General features: G+C 35.5%; 4 protein-coding genes and 1 long non-coding RNA gene across 5 annotated transcripts; 3 read left to right on the top strand and 2 right to left on the bottom strand.

Annotated features, from left to right (window-relative positions):
- The first annotated feature begins 213 nt into the window (after positions 1-213).
- On the top strand, positions 214-5,432 carry GTE8 (global transcription factor group E8). Its single transcript, XM_022884661.2, has 11 exons — positions 214-500; positions 1,483-2,777; positions 2,918-2,966; positions 3,062-3,193; positions 3,696-3,766; positions 3,925-3,997; positions 4,144-4,224; positions 4,312-4,430; positions 4,506-4,572; positions 4,709-4,839; positions 4,929-5,432. The coding sequence occupies exons 2-11, from the start codon at positions 1,554-1,556 to the stop codon at positions 5,196-5,198; spliced, it is 2,217 nt and encodes a 738-aa protein (XP_022740396.1). The 5' UTR covers positions 214-500; positions 1,483-1,553; the 3' UTR covers positions 5,199-5,432.
- A 140-nt stretch (positions 5,433-5,572) lies between these two features.
- Positions 5,573-7,709, top strand: LOC111292338 (TLC domain-containing protein At5g14285-like). The gene has a single exon (XM_022884664.2). It carries the CDS (start codon positions 6,016-6,018, stop codon positions 6,757-6,759), a length of 744 nt encoding a protein of 247 aa, XP_022740399.1. The 5' UTR covers positions 5,573-6,015; the 3' UTR covers positions 6,760-7,709.
- Positions 7,710-8,566: 857 nt separating this feature from the next.
- LOC111292339 (lysine histidine transporter 1-like) lies at positions 8,567-11,290 on the bottom strand. Its single transcript, XM_022884665.2, has 8 exons — positions 10,934-11,290; positions 10,592-10,752; positions 9,961-10,347; positions 9,354-9,747; positions 9,156-9,261; positions 8,965-9,056; positions 8,797-8,865; positions 8,567-8,696 (listed from the first exon to the last, which is right to left on the bottom strand). Exons 1-8 carry the CDS (start codon positions 10,985-10,987, stop codon positions 8,598-8,600), a joined length of 1,362 nt encoding a protein of 453 aa, XP_022740400.2. The 5' UTR covers positions 10,988-11,290; the 3' UTR covers positions 8,567-8,597.
- A 209-nt stretch (positions 11,291-11,499) lies between these two features.
- LOC149516640 (uncharacterized) lies at positions 11,500-14,837 on the top strand. The gene is made up of 2 exons (XR_016345926.1): positions 11,500-12,863; positions 14,654-14,837. It is a non-coding gene; the product is annotated as an uncharacterized LOC149516640 (long non-coding RNA).
- Positions 12,977-17,348, bottom strand: LOC111292337 (lysine histidine transporter 1). The gene is made up of 8 exons (XM_022884662.2): positions 17,053-17,348; positions 15,248-15,405; positions 14,699-15,082; positions 14,189-14,582; positions 13,982-14,087; positions 13,778-13,869; positions 13,600-13,668; positions 12,977-13,500 (listed from the first exon to the last, which is right to left on the bottom strand). The coding sequence occupies exons 1-8, from the start codon at positions 17,098-17,100 to the stop codon at positions 13,402-13,404; spliced, it is 1,350 nt and encodes a 449-aa protein (XP_022740397.1). The 5' UTR covers positions 17,101-17,348; the 3' UTR covers positions 12,977-13,401.
- Positions 17,349-18,903: the final 1,555 nt, after the last annotated feature.

Raw genomic sequence — 18,903 nt, 5'->3', positions numbered from 1 at the left:
TTTATCATCGGTCACCGAAAACCCGCGTTATTAATTTACTTAATCAACTCCACAAAGACAAAAAGTTTGACAGATCGATTTTTCTAAATCAACATGTCAAAATCCGACGGCTGAGATCGTAGATAACTGTAACCGTCCGATCACTCTTCATCTTGAATCCAATGGTCATAGTTCCTCGAAAGTAAGCAAAAGCCCTTTTTTTTTAAATCTTTCGAAGGCCAACTCTTTTCGTATTTTCTCTCTCCTTTTTTTTTTTTTTTAGGTTTTTTAAGCTTTTCGCTAATAATTTTTAGCGATCCAAATTTACAAAAATTCCAATAAAAAGATTAATCAATTTTTATTATTAAAAAAATTAATCATTAATTGCTCTAGGGTTTCTTGATCTAGGGTTTATCTAGTTTATTTTTGTTTATATCCTCTAATTCGTCGCTGAAAAGATTAGGGAATTGAAGAAAGGGTTTTCGAGATTCGAGGAACAGCGAAGGAGAAGTGGCGGACTGGTAAGTTCTATTAGGTTTTAGAGTTTATTCTTTTGAATCCGGGTTTGGGTTTTTTGGGAGTTTGGAGTTTGGTATTGGGTTAGGGTTTTGTTGTATCAAACCTCTTCTGGTGTAAAGATTTGAGCTTTGAACTAGTAAATGTTACTATGAATTTTCAAATACAAATCAGTTCATCTAGCTTCTCTTTATCTTGTAATTTTAATTTCCCATGCATGCCTTAAAATGATTAAATGTGAATTTTGGGTTATTTTTAGTGTTTTATAGGGTTTAATCTGGTGAATGAGGTTTTTAAAGATGGGTTGTTTAAAAGAAGTAAAAAAAAAAAAGGTTAAAAATTTCAGGATCCTGGTAAATGCATGTTAAAGGATTTAATTTAACAATAAATAAGTTCAATTAATTGTCATGCAATTTAATTTCTTTTGCATCGTTGGAAAAGATTTAAATCTGGGTATATTCAATGTGGAAAGGGAGACTGGATTCTTATTAATGTTCTGTTGGGTTTAATCTGGTGTATTTCAAAAGATGGGGTAGTTCCAAAAGTAGGAGCTAAAGATGTGAACCGCCTCTACCAAGCAATCAGCTAATGCTTCACCACCTTCAGAATACTTTTTATCAGAGCTTTCAACATTCTTCTCAACATAAGCATTTTGATTCACAGAATTTGTTTTTAGGTCTCCACCATCACTTTCATCATTTCCTTCGCCATTTCCTTCACAATCAAGCTTTTTTACAGCTTCTGCCAATGCTTCCACTCCTTTTCCAGTAGCACGGACCTTTCCAAATAAAAGGCCTAACCTTTTAAAGTAGTTGAACTCTTTATTCACCCATTTTCTCGCTCCTTTATGACTCTACAATAGATAGAAACTATATTAGCTTAAAACAAATATCAAAGTTTACTTTAAGAGTTGTGTTTAAGGGTGGTGTATAAAGTTACTTTAGAAATCCAATGGGATAATTTTGCTCCCATGGTTGATATATGCAGAGTATGGTGATTAAACAAATAACTGCTTTACATTGAAAAAGGGAAGTAAGAAAAAGGGTGTTTTGGCTAAGATGTTGGCAAAGACTGATAGGTTTGCAGGAGGGTATTATTGTGGACCATATGAGCCTCCTGGTGAATCAGAGGGCTCTGGTAGCTCGGGACGAGTTGATACTGAGATTACTGCTTCAGAAGATTCAAGTGCCCCAACAAGGAAATGTATCAGTTTGAACCCTGATAAACGTGACACTTTTGGTGTCCCTATACAAGTGCTTTCCCTGTCAAACATGTCACAGTCTAAAAGAAACGATTTGATACATAGTTTGAGACATGAACTGGAGCAGATACGGATGCTTCAGAAGAAAGTTGAGTTGCCAAGGACAAATGGGGTTACCGTATCATCTTCCAGTGATATTCTTAGTTGTAGCAATGGGCAGGTTTTACCTCATGTACAGGATATTCAGAAGTCTGTGATGGCTTCTGGTCCAGGGAAGAAAGGAAATCCTCTGAGTGGCAAGGCGTGTGGGTGGATTCGGAGTTCTTCAGGAAAATTTAAGTCTGCAAAACATGCTTCAGAAGCAAACACCACAAATATTATCTTGATGAAGCAGTGTGAGGGCCTGCTAAAGCGATTGATGGGGCATCAGTATGGGTGGGTCTTCAACCAACCTGTAGATGTAGTGAAGTTGAATATTCCAGATTACTTTACTGTTATAAAGCACCCGATGGATCTAGGAACAATTAAAAGGAAGATAGCTTCAGGTGGATATGCAAGCCCCTTGGAGTTTTGTGCTGATGTGAGGCTTACTTTCAGCAATGCAATGACCTATAATCCCCCTGGAAATGATGTCCATGTTATGGCTGATACACTTAACAAGTTTTTTGAAGTGAGGTGGAAAAATATTGAGAAGAAGTTACCTGTTATCGGTGCCCAGTTGGTACAAAGTAAAGCTCCTCCCGAGAACATAGAAATTTCTAAGGTAATGCCTCCTGCAAAAAAGAGAAAGACAACCTCAGTGACCCAACAGGTTATACCGGAGCCTGTAAGGAGAATGACGGATGAGGAAAAGCACAATCTTGGCAGAGAACTGGAATCTTTACTTGCGGAAATTCCCATGCATATCATTGATTTCTTGAGGGAGCACAGTTCAAATGGAAGGGAATCTGGAGAGGAAGAAATTGAGATTGATATTGACGACCTCAGTGATGATACCTTGTTCACATTGCGGAAGCTTTTAGATGAGTATTTGCAAGAGAAACATAATAACCAATCAAGAGCTGAACCTTGTGAAATTCAGGTACTTATCTACACCATGTAATGGCTGAAAAATCAGTATAATTGCTTGCTTTTGATGCTTCAAAGTAATATATAGATGCAAAGTGGTTACCTACTTCTAAACCTATTTTTTTTCTTTTGGGAAAATTTTTTCTGATACAGTTATTGAATAAATCTGGACTGAGTTATTCATCCATGCAACAAGCCAAAGGTAGTCTTTCAAATCCTTGTGCTTAATATCCTACCTTCTGAGCTACATTCGAAGAATTCCTTCTGACTTTCTCCGTTTGTGTTTTGCATTTGCAGGGAATGACCTGGCTGATGAGGATGTTGACATTGGGGGAAATGAGCCTCCTGTGTCAAGTAATCCACCTATGGAGATAGAGAAGGATGCAGGCTATAGAAGCATAAAGTCTGTCAGTTCAGGCAGCTCTAGAGGTAATTGCATTTTCCTTGCTCTTTTTTTTTTTTTTTGTATGCATCCTTCATTCTGTTTTTCTTAAATGATGAATCTGCAGTTGCCTATTTTCTTTTGGATTCAATTTATCAGTTTTCTATGCTACTCATTTACCTACCAGCCCACATTTGGTAAGCATGCTTACTTAATTTTTCACTATAATTAGACTTTTGGAAACTGTACGGCCAAGAACGGGGTTGTTCACATTTATGCTTCCATACCATACCTGTTAATCCAGTTACTTTTGGCTATGTGTTTTAAACTGGTTAAGGGATACAAAAACTTGTTTAGGATAATAACTCTTTTTTGACCCCGACATCATAAATTAAGTGCGTCTGTTTATTCACTTCTCTTTTCTTTGGATACTGCTAGTATTACTCAAGTTGATTTCTTTACTTTCTCCTGCTGTTTACTAGTTATTTTTCCCAAATTTTGTTTGGTGCAAGCATGTCTTTTGACTGCTTTCTTTTGTTTTCTTTACAGATTCAGACTCTGGCAGTTCTGACAGTGAATCTGGTGGTGCTAAAGCATCAAGTCCCGTGGATGCACTGAAGGTGTGTGCTGGTTCTATTTGGTTTTAAATAATAATACTGAGTTCTTTGACCCCATAATTGTATGTTTGATCCACTTTAAAGTTTTATTCTATCCCCAAGGGGTTTCAAATGGGCTGGATTGCTTTTTAACCAGCATCTTACTTTGCATTATCCTTCAGGTACTGGAAGTTGTAGATTCCGGGGCTCAATTAGATGAAAAGACAAGTGTTGATGATTCTATTGATAGGAATCGTGAGTGTCTAAATTTATAATATTTGAATTTTCACAAGTGTCAGGAGAGAAATGTTCTTGTACTTTTGTTCTTACTTGAATGGCAAAGCCTTGAAATGGTCAATTCTTCTTTACATGTGAGGTTGTTAATCCATGGTCTCTTGCAGAATTTGTTAGTGGGTTCGATCAGCTTGAGCAGACTTCTCAGCCAAAGCTTAGTTCTGTTGAGTCAGATAGTCACCAAGACGGTAAGATCAATGAAGATTATGGAAGGAATTTTTTTTTGTTTTTTTATGTAAAGTTGTATCTCACTGTTTATCGAATTTAAAATATAGGGGACAGTGCTCCAACTGAGAGACAGATTTCTCCTGAGAAACTCTACAGGGCTGCTTTATTGAAGAATCGATTTGCTGATACCATACTAAAGGCTCGAGAGAAGACACTTACTACACAGGTTAGTTGTAAACTTGGGTTCCTGAAGCGTACCTAATGCCTATACCTTATTTGAGCGTTTTTGATTCTGGATCAGGGTGAAAAGGGGGATCCTGAGAAATTGCGCCGGGAGAGAGAGGAACTTGAACAGCAAAGGAAGAAAGGTTTGAACTTTAATCTAGTGTTTCTGGGTTTTCAAAACGCAGTTATGCCCAAGTTAATATATATGTTTTCAAGATGGAGAAGTTCGTGTATTAATATCTTGCATGTCTAAGCAACGATTTTGTTGATGTCGGCCAGAAAAGGCACGGTTGCAAGCAGAAGCCAAGGCTGCCGAAGATGCTCGAAGACGAGCTGAAGCAGAAGCTGCAGCTGAGGCTAGACGGAAGAGGGAGCTTGAGAGGGATAAGGCACGGCAGGCATTGCTGAAGGTAGAGGAATGCATTGCATTGACATTTTCATAATTTGGCTCTGTTGTCTTGTTCTGGACTTAATATCTACTTTTTCTGGTGTTTTGTAGATGGAAAAGACTGTTGAAATCAATGAGAATTCTAGATTTCTTGAGGACTTGGAAATGCTTAGAGCTGCCCCTGCCGAGCATTTGCCAAGCTCGGTGGATGAAACAAGCCCAGATCATTCTCAGGATGGCCTGGGTAGTTTCAAGTTTGGAAGCAGCAACCCTTTGGAACAACTGGGTTTGTACATGAAGGATGATGAGGAAGAAGAAGAAGGTGAGCCGCCTAGTGTTCCAAATCCTGTAAATGATGCCGAGGAGGGAGAAATAGATTGAACTCTGCCAGTCTATGTGAAACTACTTTAGGGAAAAGAATAGAAAAGAGAATACATTGATGCTATAAAAATTTTGCCTCGGTTTTTGGGGATTAAACTTCCTATCTTGGATTCACAATGGGGCAACGGGGTCAACCCCTCGCTGAAATTTTAAATCTATTTGTAGTATTTACTAAAAAATGTTTGGGAAAATTTAATTCATGGATTTAAATAGAATGATAAATTTGAACCTCCATTAATCAAGGATTTGCACATCTTATGCCAAGTTAGCTCAAACTTGGCTTGAAAGCCATCACAAAATGATCTAGAAATAAACCAAGAGAAGCTGATTTTCCTTATGAACGTCAACCATCTTCTTTATATTTTTGGATGTAAAAATTAATTGAGACTTGGTTATAATTGGATTAATAATTCCATTGTTATTAATTCACAAGCATTTATAAAATCACATTGAAAATCAAACACTCAAAGGACAGATAACAGATTTTCTGATAAACTAGATTTCCCTTCCAACCATGCTTTCATTCCCTGCGTCACTAAGACAAACAGAAATGAATGGGAACCAGACCTGGTACGGTAAATCTATAATAAGCTCGTAATATAAACGCAGCCAAAAGCGTCCTTTGTAAGCGCTAAATCATGAAAGATGAAACATTGATTCCTTAAAAACGTGTCGCCTGTTTGTCTTCTGACAGCCCATCTCCTTTTTCCAGAAACTCTTCAAGCAAACCAACATCACAAAGTCTAACCCAACCCAACTCCAGAATTCTCATACTTTTTTCTCCAGTCAACGCCTAAGAAAAAGAAAAAAAAAATCAATGGAAACTACCCTTTTCTTCCCAATCCCAAATCTCCCTTTGTTTTTCTCTGTGTTTTTTACCACATATTTAATTGCTTACTTCATTGTTTTCCGTAGCTGGAGTTCCAAGATCCGCCCTGAGGCTTCTTCTTGCTTAATGTCTCTTTTCCATGGTACCCCAGCTGTTTTCTTAGCCACTTTTGCAATCTTTTCAGACCAAAACCGTGGCTTTTCTTCATCAAACACAAAAACCCAGAATTTAGTTTTGGATTATAGCATTGCTTATTTTCTTGCAGATCTCCTTCACTACATTATTTTCATCCCTTCAGACATCCTTTTCATTGGCCATCATTTGGCTACTCTCTTTGTTTTCATCACCTGCCGCTACGTTGTCTTCCATGGCGCGTATGCTATACTCTCTCTTTTGATTTTAGCTGAAATTACCAGCTTTTGCCAGAATGTTTGGACTTTGGCAACTGTTAGGAGGAACGATGATGAGTTGGCTGCAAAGGTCTATGCCTCTTTGTCTCCCTATTTTTATGCCTTTTATAGTGTTGCTAGAGGGATTTTTGGTGTTTTTTTCGTGTACCAGATGGGAGTGTTTTATATAAGTGGGAGAGCTGATAAAGTGATTCCCAGATGGATTTGGATTTCTTGGATGTTTGTTGTTGTTACAGCTATTGGTGTTAGTATGCTGTGGATTTCTAATTTGTGGATTGAGTTGTTTAAAGAGAAAAAGTCTAAATTGGAGAAGATATTATGATAATGGTGATCTTTTGAGAGAGGTAAAGGGGGAGGGGGGGATTTAATTTTATATTTCTTGTTCTGTATAACAATCAAGGTCAAGAATTAGAATAACAGACGGGATGAGGAATATGATGATGTGTAACATACGCTTAAAGTTTGTGTCTTTGATGAACTCTTGAGATGAAATGACTACTTTTAGAACAATTTTTTTGGTTTTCCTCATTGAATACTTTTGCACTTGAATGCATGCTTTTATAGTTTGTCAATGCCACAAATTATTTGAAAATGCAACTCTATTATGAAGGAAATGAGTGCTTTAGGAGTTATATTGGTTCTCTTTGATTGATTCTTTTGCATTTAAATGCATGCTTTTGTAGTTTCTTCTGCAAAATTGCACCATAAACATCTAGTTGGAGATGTCCTCTCATTGTATCTGTTTGAGCATTAGGCTACTACTTGGGCATAGTAGATCACCACCTAAAGTTTATTGTTTAGTTTTAATTACCGTTGTTGTTTGTCTTTGATGTTTTCAAGGTTCTGGTTTGTTTTGGCTATCTGAAGAGCAAACAAAAACCTCTGATCTCAACCAACTAAAGGATAAACTGTTTGTGGTCTCCTGTCTTGTTGGAATAGTCCAACCAGAAGATATATTTTTCTGTACAAGTGGAATCTGCTCTTAATTTATGCTCATTAGTCTACTATTGTCTGTTTGGTTGAGTTAGCTCATACAATTCACAGGAAATGTTTCCCCAATTTATACTAATTAAATGTGTCTGTCTGTCAATTTCTTATGTTTGTTTAAATGACATAAATGGTGCATAAGTCTCAAATGTCTTCTTTCAGTTTTGTCATTTCTTTGCTGGCTGGTTAACATTGCTTTAATTTCCAACATGTTCTATCTTTGCTCCTATTATGGTTAAGAACTTTTGCAATTCATAACCAATTTGAAGGAACTCAACCAAATATCTATAGCTTTGGCTTGATCCCTTAAATAGTTACTAAGAATTAAATTCAATGGAACAAGTTTTAGGTGAGAATGATGGCTATGATGTAATAAGATTCGGCACTGCCGGTTGACAGACAGCCTATTCTTGTAGGTAGTTTCCAATGTCCAAAACTCCGGTTTAGCCACCATTTCCTCTAGAATGTAGACATTGACTTGCATCTGGAAACATAGCAATGACAGCTAGTGATATGTTGATATTATTGTTACTTTGACATCTGTTTCTCTGATAAATACAAGGATATAGCAGTGGATCCCTGGTGAATAAAATTGTCACACTGTAATTGGTTTGCCATTGGATTCAAAGATGGTTTTGCTGGAATGTACAAGAGATTGTGTGAATGATGATACCAAAAAGTGAGCATACCAGTTTCAGAATAAATTTTCAGTTCCCAGATGTAGCCAATGTCAATGACACCATTACTTATGAACGTTTTTACAGTTATCTGAAAACTGTTGTCCAGAAGCAAGTCTCCTGCTGGGAAAATTTGTTCTTAAAATAGAATCTTTTCATACCAACATTGGACAACCTTAAAAGGCAACTGCAAATTGTCCGTCACATGCTTCTGCTATAAAACTAGCATTCAAAAACTCAAATGGCTAAATGTTGATAAATTAAACTGCAAGAACAGTTCACACATGTGGCTTACAATTCAATAACCAACACAAAGAGAGCTGCAGAACAGGTGCATGGGATAAATACATTGATGGTTCCATCGGCCTCTTTCCCATTGAATAGATAAACCTATTACCTACCAGTTCTCTATAAGAGCTGATTTCGACCATACCGTCTTATTTTACATAAACATATATTATCTCTCTAATTACTTGCTTGCCATTTCCAGAAACATTCAAGAGTAGAAATGGTAACGTTTGGCACTAAGAATGATGTTCCTCAAACCTCCAATGGGTGATAGAGTCATTAGCAGAAGGCCGAGTATGATACAGATCTGAAATTAAAAAAAAACAGGCCAAAAATCAGATTTAGTGTCAACAGGCAGATGAGAATATGAAGAAGAAACTTGGGCATGATTTAAGTTGAAAATATACCCAGTTGATACACCAAGATAAGCTGAACCTCTTCGGTTTGTATAGAGCAAGCCATATGATGCAAGGAAGCTGAAGAATGGCAGCAAAAATTAATATATATCAGCTTGAAATCTCTGTCAGAATTTGCCAGTAGCAATCCAAATGAATGAAGAATGGATGGGAACTTACAAAATAGGTTGTTGGTGCAAAAGCAAATCCTCCAAAGAATCCAAGAAGACCACCAAAGAAAGGAAAAGTAATGGCTACAAACATAGTTGCAGCTGAAACAAAGAACATATAGTTTTTCATTTCAGAATATACACCCCGGACAAGATTTGCTTTGTTTATTTAAACTTGAAAACGGAAATTACTTTACTTACCAACATAAAAATTGCGTACGATAAATCGAAGCTTTCTAGTGGGTCTAAAACGCAATTTTTTTACCATCACAGTTTCTATCATGTCAAAAACAGGCATGGCATATAGCTGCATTTACAGAAACAAAGAAACAACAGTATACAAAGTCTATTCTAGTTGATCCGGATGAACACAAGCTGAAACAGACCAAAAATTCAAACCTGATAGCTTCCAATCACATGGATCACAACAAACACGTTAGCTGCAACAATAAGCCATGTTGGTTTCTCCAATGAGATGAGGATATTGTCCTCAACATTGTTGCCAAATATATAGTATCCAATGAGAGCAACAGGGAAGTAGCAGAAGGCCACAACGAAGTAGGCAATGAGCACTCCTCTCCACATTGGACCCTTGGAAGGCTTCTCTGGTGTAGAACGGACTGTTGCTTGTATCTCCAAGACCACGTTGTGTCCAGCATAGGCAAAAGCCACATCTCCTAATGCAGTAAAAAAACCAAAGACTGTTCCTGATGCTGTGCTGGCTTTGTAGCCATGTTGCACATCTGGCTGGACACCCTTGTGGACAGAAGCAGTCCAGGCTATGGTAGAGTAACTGCATAACAAAATAAACATCAGACATGATTTCTTTTTGGGACTTGAGAAATATAAACAACTTAACATTTTACATCACTGCTTATTAAGATATAGTTATAGAGGATTATAATTCGGTAATGACCATCATATAGCTCGAATTTGTAGTATATCCCCTAAAGTTTCAGATTCAGACTTAGAAGAGCATGTAAGCTGATGAATACAAGGAACATACGTCAGAGACATGATTGCTGCAGCCAAAGAGACCGCTGAGATGGAGTTAAAGTTGGGGAGGTGGGCAAGTACAAAATGAACGGAGGCAAACATCATGATAAAATATGACGTTTTGATATCTTTGTAGGGTTTGTTGCGGACTAGATTATGGATTTTCTGCAGTGATTTTCCACCAGTAACCATGTAGACTATGTCAACACCAACTTCACAGATCAGTTGCTGAGGCACCACTATATAAAGACCGAGCTTCTCCCCAAAGGCATGCTGCCCCAGCTCATGGTATCGATCAAACCTTTTCCCAGGAACCATCTCATGCATCTCAACCATTTGCCAGAGAGTGTACAGAGTGATGACCCATGACAGGATCAGAATTACAACTCCGGGACCCCTGAATTAGAGAACGAAAGCTTATTCAAATATTAGTCTTTCTTTGAAGTATATGCATAAAAACCAAATAGTTTCCAATTATGAATACTGTGGCCGATGATCATGTAGCCTGGTGAAAATTTCTTTCTTAATAAACTAAAGGCCTTGAGGTCGAGTTTTGGGATGGTGGAAAAAGGGATGGGATCAGAGGCCTACATGACTTTTGAGGGAGAAAAAAAGCTTTAATTGTATTATATTTGACGTACCATCCCAGATGTGCCATGGCGGAAGGAAGACTGAGGACTCCAGCGCCAACCATAGCAGTAACATTGTGGAATGCTGCATACCACCATTTGGCATTTCTTGAAGAAGTAATTGGAAGCCAATCATTAATCTCCTTCTGCTTCTTGAGCCTTGTTTCATCTACCTGAAATTTCATAATAAATCATTGATCAGTCTGTCAAGTCAAGTAGCAAAACATGGTTTCAATTTTCAAGTAACCCCTCCTCAAAAGGTGAATAAAAAACGGGAAAACAAAAATTGTTCATAATGAAATAGTAGTTGCATAATAAAAAAAAAATGCATGAGGTCTAGCAAAGGCTAATTACAGTGCTTGGGGTATTGCTTTCGAGCTTTTCATGAGAAGGAGCTTGAGTCCCCATAGTTACCAAAGTTTACACACTGCAAAAACTATGTAGGAAGAGGAGAAGATATGAAGCAATCAAGAACAAGGAAGCAAAGAAATATATATTGATTGACAGTTTCAAAGAAGGCAATCTTGAAAATGACTACATATTTAAAACAAACTTCGCCTAGACAAATTCTGAATATATTAGGAAAGACAACTTTTGACCATGACTGTTTTGTTCTCATTAAAATGTTTTTTAAGGGAAAAAAGGGTCCATTTTCAAATGTTATTGTCTTAAAATGGTAGAAAATCCTGGTTCATGTCAAGGCATTCTTCATTAACATTCATGACCATGGTATATTCAGGGATATGCAGAGGGAAGCAGAAAAGGAAAATGACAGGAAGGAAATTACAAAAATGGAAAAAAATTAGTGAAAATTTGAAAATTAGTAAAAGATTCTTTTTAGTGAGACAGCTGTTATTCCTTTTAGGGAGACAAATATCAAAGGGTCTTGAATATCATAAGTATGAAAAAAATGCATAATTTAAAATCTTTCCTTCCCATATTCCCTCCTACCAAACATAGTTTGAATTGCAAAAGGCTAATGATTTTGAATTTTCATTTATTTGAAAAACTTTTTAATGCTTTCTTGGTGATATATAGCCACAACCATATGGTAATTTGGTATATGATGTGTTACAGGCTGTAACCTGTTTTATTTCCTTCCTTGTTTTCCCACTTATTATGAAGATTTACCTTTCCAGATTTGAGTATGGCCAATATGAAGGATATTAGCTGCACTGCTTCAAATTCGTATCTTTTCTTTACATATTTTCCACCTACTCTAGAATAATGTTAAGGGTATAAGATGTGGAATCATTGCCGGATAGAGCATATGGTACATATATGATAGTACAAATATATTTGGTAATTGAAATCAGTTCCATAGAATGGAACATTTAAGTTCCGCAAATCCTTTCTTTGATTTGATACCATTGATATTCTGTGGAATGTATAGATATTTTTCATATGCTTTGCATATTGCATAATCCATTTGTTTTCTGATAAATACTTGCTATGAAAGGGAATAGAAAGTTGGTTCTCCTTATTTGATTGCAGGCTTGTCACATCATAGTTAAACCATATGGAAATGGTGAATATGGCCGGCATTGAACAGGATAAACCTTGCATTTGTAATTTTATTGGTGTTACCAAGTGTTAACTGATTAGTTTATTCTTCATATTCTTTTCCATTTGATAAGATTTTGTTCACATTATGCTTTCAAATAAGTACTTAGACTGAATCATTTGTCTAAGTTATACAGATTTTATGACATAAAGCATCCTTTTCTACTGCAGGCCCCTTGAAGCTGATCATTACCCTTAAGACCTGGTGGCTCCAGGGAGTCAGTGACCAGAACAGTTGGTTTGTATTCTGGTAACTTACAAACCATATCCATTATTTGAGAGGTATCCAATTCCAATTCGATTCACTGTTTCATCATTCCTGAGCTCTGACTTCTCTCATCTTCATTTCCAAGCAATGGAACATAAATTTAGGATTTTGTTTCAGAAGTTTCTGCTCCTTCTGCAATATCCAAGCACACCAGTCAATGTATATTTTATGGTAAGTTCTGCTTTGGCAATCCGCAAAAGAGTAAACAGTTGGTTCCATTTAGCATATGAATGTTTTCTCAGTATAAGCCTCAAATCCACTTGGTAGACACAGTTTATTACTCGAGTATCTATTGCTACATATTTACATGTCTAAAATGTTGTTTTCGGCATAGACGGTTATTAACTTAATTTTGTTTTTCCAACACACCTGCCTCTTATGAAAATATAAGAGAAGGGATTGCAGGTGCTGTGATTCGAATCTCATTCTCCTGGATTTGCATATCAGTTTGAGGTTCGTCTGTTAATCTTTGGAGTTTTGACATAATTTTCTTTATAGTGTCTGTGGCAAGATCCAACAAGAAATATATACTTTTAAGGGAGAAACTAAATCAACAAAATATTGAGTAACAAAAAAAGATTGAACCATTCTGTAGAAAGCATCAATCCTTAGTAAGTTGTATTAATGTTACACTAGTAATACAGTAAATCTCCTGAAACAAACCTTAAGACTCAGAACTCTCCTGGAAAGCAAACACATTAAATGGCAACCATTTCACAACTGTATATTTTATATTCATACACCAGTAATAATGAAGAAACAGTGAAGACTAATGCTCCTGTGGTTTGGTCTCAATGACTGGAGTTCACTTGTTCACAAAAAGCAATGATTCGATACTATGGACACCCGTTGATTGAAGGTTCAGTTATCCGATGAACTATTGACGATGGCCTTATGCCCCATCAGACTGACTTAACTATCATGTTCTTCATTTGTTCCTGCTCTTCAATTTGTGGCACCGCACTTCCTCCTACTGTGGGAAGACAACTATTTAAGAGTAAAATTGATAGTGCTTGGCTTGAAGGATGATTTGCCTCAACCCTCCAATTGGTGATAGGACCATCAAGAAAACACCAAATACAATACAGATCTGGGAAAACAAAAGGAAACCCAAGTAAGACCAACTAAACACCGATTCGAAGCACATTGAAACAATGAGGTTAATAGAATTTAAATCAAGTTTTCTTACCCAGTTAGTCCACCAAGATAAACCGAATCTTCTTGGTTTATAGACGGCAAGCCACATGATGCAAGGAAGCTAAAGAATAAAAAGCAAGTAAACATGAGTAATGATGTAAAAATTCTTCAAAGAGAATGGTACTTTTCTAATAAGAAGAAATATGGCATGAAGGGAGACTGTGGCTTACAAAGTATGTTGTTGGTGCAAAAGCAAATCCTCCGAAAAATCCAAGAAGGCCACCGAAGAAAGGGAAGGTAATGGCAATGAACATTGTCAACGCTGCAACAAAGATATGACACATAAATTAAAATCCTGTAATCCCCTTTTTTGTTGATATAATGGCCTTCATTTGAATGCAAGTAAGTTGAAATAAGTGAAGAGTTTTACTTACCGACATAAAAATTGCGAACAAAGAATCGAAGTGTTCTAGAGGGCTTGAAATTTAGTTTCTTTACTAGTACAGTTTCTATCATGTCAAACACTGGCATTGCGTAGATCTACATAGACAAAAGTTGAACCAAAATCTAATCAGTTATCTGTAATATGGATATATAAATTATGATAAAATCTGAAGAAGATTAAATTGATTGATACAAACCTGGTAGCTGCCAATAACATGAACAACAACAAACATGTTAGCCATTGCAATAAGCCATGCAGGTTTCTCCAATGAGATGAGGATGTTGTCTTGAACAGAATTGCCAAACACCCAGTAACCAATTAAGGCAACCGGGAAGTAGCACAAGGCCACAACTATATAGGCAACGATAACACCTCTCCACATGGGTACTTTTGATGGCTTCTCAGGTGTAGAAGGGATTGTAGCTTGGATCTCCAAGACCACATTGTGCCCAGCATAGGCAAAAGCTACATCACCCAAGGCACTGAAGAAGTTGAACACTGTTCCTGCTGCAGTCTTAGCTTTGTAGCCATATTGCACATCGTCCTGAACACCCTTAGATATTGAAGCTCCCCAAGCAATAGTAGAGTAACTGTATGACAAGACAATCACCAAATCTTGCATTAGCATATCAAATATTAACATTGTTACTTTATTTTTCAGATTTTGTTTAATCTATCTGATATGGCACATGAAAGGATGTGATACCTCAAGGACATGACTGCTGCTGCCAAGGAGACACCAGAAATGGAGTTGAAGTTGGGAAGGTGAGATAGCACAAAGTGAACAGAGGCAAAAATCATGATGAAATAGGTTAGTTTTATCTGTTTGCAGGTACTGCAGACAGTGTCATGGAACTTCTTCAATGATTTGCCTCCGGTAACCATGTACACTATGCACACACCAACTTCAACAACAACTTGCTGTGGCACCACAATATAGAGACCAAGTTTTTCACCAAAGGCATATTGACCCAGTTCATGGTATCTATCAAAACGTTTTCCTGGAACCATCTCATGCATCTCAACCATTTGCCATAGAGTATAGAGGGTAATAATCCATGATAGGACCAGAACAACCACACCAGGACCCCTGAAACCAAATGAACATGTTAGATTAAACTATCAAATTTGATTTCTATATGCCTTGCTTGGCTAAAATATCAGTGTCCCAAATTAACTTCATTATGTAATTAAATAATTATATGAAATATTTCCTTGTTCATTAGATTGTTTGCAGTTAACTCTGAGAGCATACCATCCAAGCTCTGACATGGCATAGGGGAGACTGAGGACACCAGCTCCAACCATAGCAGTGACATTGTGGAAAGCTGAATACCACCATTTTGCATTTCTTGATGACGTAATGGGCAGCCAATCATCAATTGCTTTCTGCTTTGCTAATTTTTCTTCAAACTGTGATTGACAATGTTACAGTTCTCTCAATTAATTTTGACAGCAACAAATTCATAAGAATGCTAAAGAACTATATGTATACACAAAAACTGAAAAAGTAAAGCAAATCAGACAACTAGATAAAGTTAATGTTAGTGAAAGCCACCAAAACATGCCTTTTCTTTCCCTTTACCATTTAACGAAAATCCCCTAGTGCTTCTGATAATTGTTAAAAGTGAACAACATGGATTGGAATCCCCTAATTCTTGGAGAGGCAAAAAGTGCCTATATCAGTTATCAATTGTCATTTGTTAATGATTCAGTTAGTAGAAGATAGGTAGTTGCTTTTGTCTTGACCTATGTATTTTGAACATGTCGGCCACTAACTTGGTTCCCACTTCGCACGTTTATCTCCATTCAATTCTAAAGGAAAGGGGGGTCCAACATGAAAGACGACTCCTAATAGTCTACATATTTCTTATTTCATTTATTTGTGTAATTGTCTGAACATCAAGGATTAGGAGGAATTAACTCTTTTTCTATTTTCATTGATATAAAAAACTATCCATGTGATCAAGGCAAAGCAAAGCTTGAAACTGATTTAATTGGGGGAACTTACATGTTTTATTTTATCTTGGAAAACAGACAAAACCCTCTAATGTAAGAGTAATAAAAGTCAAATGCTTTTGGCTGGTCTGAAAGTATTAGTAACAATAAACCATGTGCTTACATGTGAATCCATTCTGTAAATCACTAAAGATAACTATAAACAGTAAACATGACTATACAGAACATTTTTTCTGAGATATTTGGTTACGAATATATGTAAATGGTTTGATAATTACAAGGTTTGATTGTGACAAAAATTAAACCACACGTTAAGCATTGACTTAAGACTTATTGACCAGCTGTAACCAATGAAAAAAGGTATCACTGTAAATTATCTGGAGCTCCTAAATAAACAAATAATTTCAGTCAACAAAATTTAATATTCCTTCTTACAACTGGTTTCTTCAATAATCAAAGTTGAAAGCATGGTATCATGAGAAGAAGGTTAAAAGATTAATAAATAAAATTTCTAAGGGTGGTGTTTCTTCAGCCAAGTATATGAAGTAAACTATACAGTACTGGCTTGTGATGAAACCATAGATATCGGGGATGTTGGAAAAAAGAACCCATTGAACCAGAATCATGTGTTCAACTTAGGAATCAGGATTAAGTTAAACCTTAGTAAATCAAAGTTGCAGAGATGCAAAAATGGATGGAAATTCAAAATTATATATCACAGGTAGAGATTTGTGTTGAAAACTGGTTACATTTCCAAGTTCTTGTGATGAGTAAATGATTTAAGAGCTATCGGATATTTTCATGAACGTTAGAGGCTTTTAAGCCATCAGGGTTCTTGAGGAAGCAGAATTACATAAAAGAAAAACAAAAATCATGACCTCACAGAAAGCAATAAGAGCTAAAAACAAAAAATACATCATAGAGATACAAGAGAATAAAGCTGAAAGGACAAAACTCCAATGAGTTTGGATAGCTTTTTATTAACTTTTTGTTTAACAAAAATTTTTTATTAACTTTTTGTTTTTTAAAAAGAAAAAGCAAGACGAAACAAACAACACTGCAATTACATGCACAAAGGAGAGGTTAGAGAAATTAACTTACACTGTTGTTCCTGGCATAATCTTTGTGAGAAGGAGCTTGAGTTCCCATGTCTGAAACACAGCAAAAACGACAAAGCAAGGAGGGAAAGGAGATCAAAACCAAAAGAAATTGAAACTTGGAAATTTCCAACTGGTTTGGTTAGTATTTATAAAGGAGAAATCCCAGTCCAATAGTTAAAAAAAGGAGAAAAAAGTGGCTACAAGAGTTCTGGAAACTGACGTTTTTGGTGGTTTTGTTTGATTCAAAAAGTCTTTATGCAGACAAAGAACTGTTAATAAATTCAACTAACCAATTTTTATTCATTGGATTATTAGCTGGTGCAAGGTCTTTGAAGAAAATTCCACGAACCTTGAGACCACCAGGAATTAGTTAATTATAGAAATAAATGTGGGTATTTAATATGTATTAAAATATTATTTAAATGGCTAAACGAAAAAATTAGGCATAATTTGGCTTCATTACTTGAATTACTTTAAATAAGGAACAGATTTGATTCAATTGTTGCTCCAAAACTGAAAAATGAAACTGATTTTACATGAACTTAAATGGTTGTTTCAATAAAAATAATCCTAGATAGATTTTTGACTTAATAAAAAATATTTCATTTTTAATACTAATAATAAAATTTTTTAATTTATTATCAAAATTAATTTCAAATATTTCTCGTATAAAAGTTGTTATTATTCTCTTTCTCTAATTTTTTTTTTTTAAATCTTAAAACATTGATTTTACGATATCAATATGATACGATGATGATTGTATATTTAGTAATTTGCATTAAAAAAAATAATTCCAAATTTAAGAGTTTTCATTCATTTAATTAATTACTCATATACATTGAAACAAGCTTGGAATTCAACATTCTTATGGCTTTTCACATACATTCATTTCACCATCTCTATATGTTTACAATTACTCCAATTCTTCTCTCCCATTTAGCTTGCATCTCACATGGATTTTCATACTTAATTTGCCAATATAAGATATTTTGCCAAATGCACAAATCCCCATCACACAAAAATGGTTAAGCTGTATCGTACTGTTAGCTCTGGGTCTAGGACCAGTGCTTTTGTTTTCATTTCAAAATACCATGTATTCAACGCCTCCAGCAGCTAGGTAGGTTTTCTCTTCATTTTGTAAGCAGCCATTGTGGGGAATGTGTCAAGATCTATGCTCAATAATATTTATTTTGATTTAAAAATTTTATATTTTTATTTTATAAAAAATATTTTATAAGTATAAATTTATATTTTTTTAATTTGAGATTGAGAGTACCATAATTTTTTTTGTTAAAATTTGATATTTTCATCAAATTTAATATAACACATATATAAAATTACATAATCAGAATCATACCATACGTTAAAATTTTAAAAATAATTTATACATAACTCTTATAAAATTTTAAAAATAATTTCAATGACATAATACGTAACTTTCATCTAATTAATGATTATTTTAATATCATTTATAAAAGTTCATACTAATTTATGAGATATTTTTTACTTTTCCTGTAAATTTGAAGTGCTACAACTCTTGCAAAGTCTTCACCAAGGGTAATCATAAAAGCACCACGTACTTTTTTATTATGTTGTATTACCAGAATTTTTGAAAATTCAAGCATTAATCCACTATGATAGATTTCAGTGCATTTATTGATTACATCCATTTCATATATTCAAAATATGAAGATATTTTGTCACCTTTTTCTTCCAATTTCTTTGATTTAATTTGGCATGTGATGGAATGACAAAGTAGAATCTCAAAGTATCTATAAACCAAAATTATGTTCTTAATTCATTGGTAGCAGCCTTGAAAGAAAAAAAAATCTGGCTTCTGCTGCTAGTGCTA

This window comes from Durio zibethinus, chromosome 10, assembly GCF_047325235.1.
Source record: "Durio zibethinus cultivar Kanyao isolate XHJ-2024 chromosome 10, ASM4732523v1, whole genome shotgun sequence".
In the NCBI taxonomy this organism is placed as follows: Eukaryota; Viridiplantae; Streptophyta; class Magnoliopsida; order Malvales; family Malvaceae; genus Durio; species Durio zibethinus.
The sequence above is the reverse complement of the archived record's forward strand: the minus strand, read 5'-3'. Positions and strand labels throughout refer to the sequence as shown.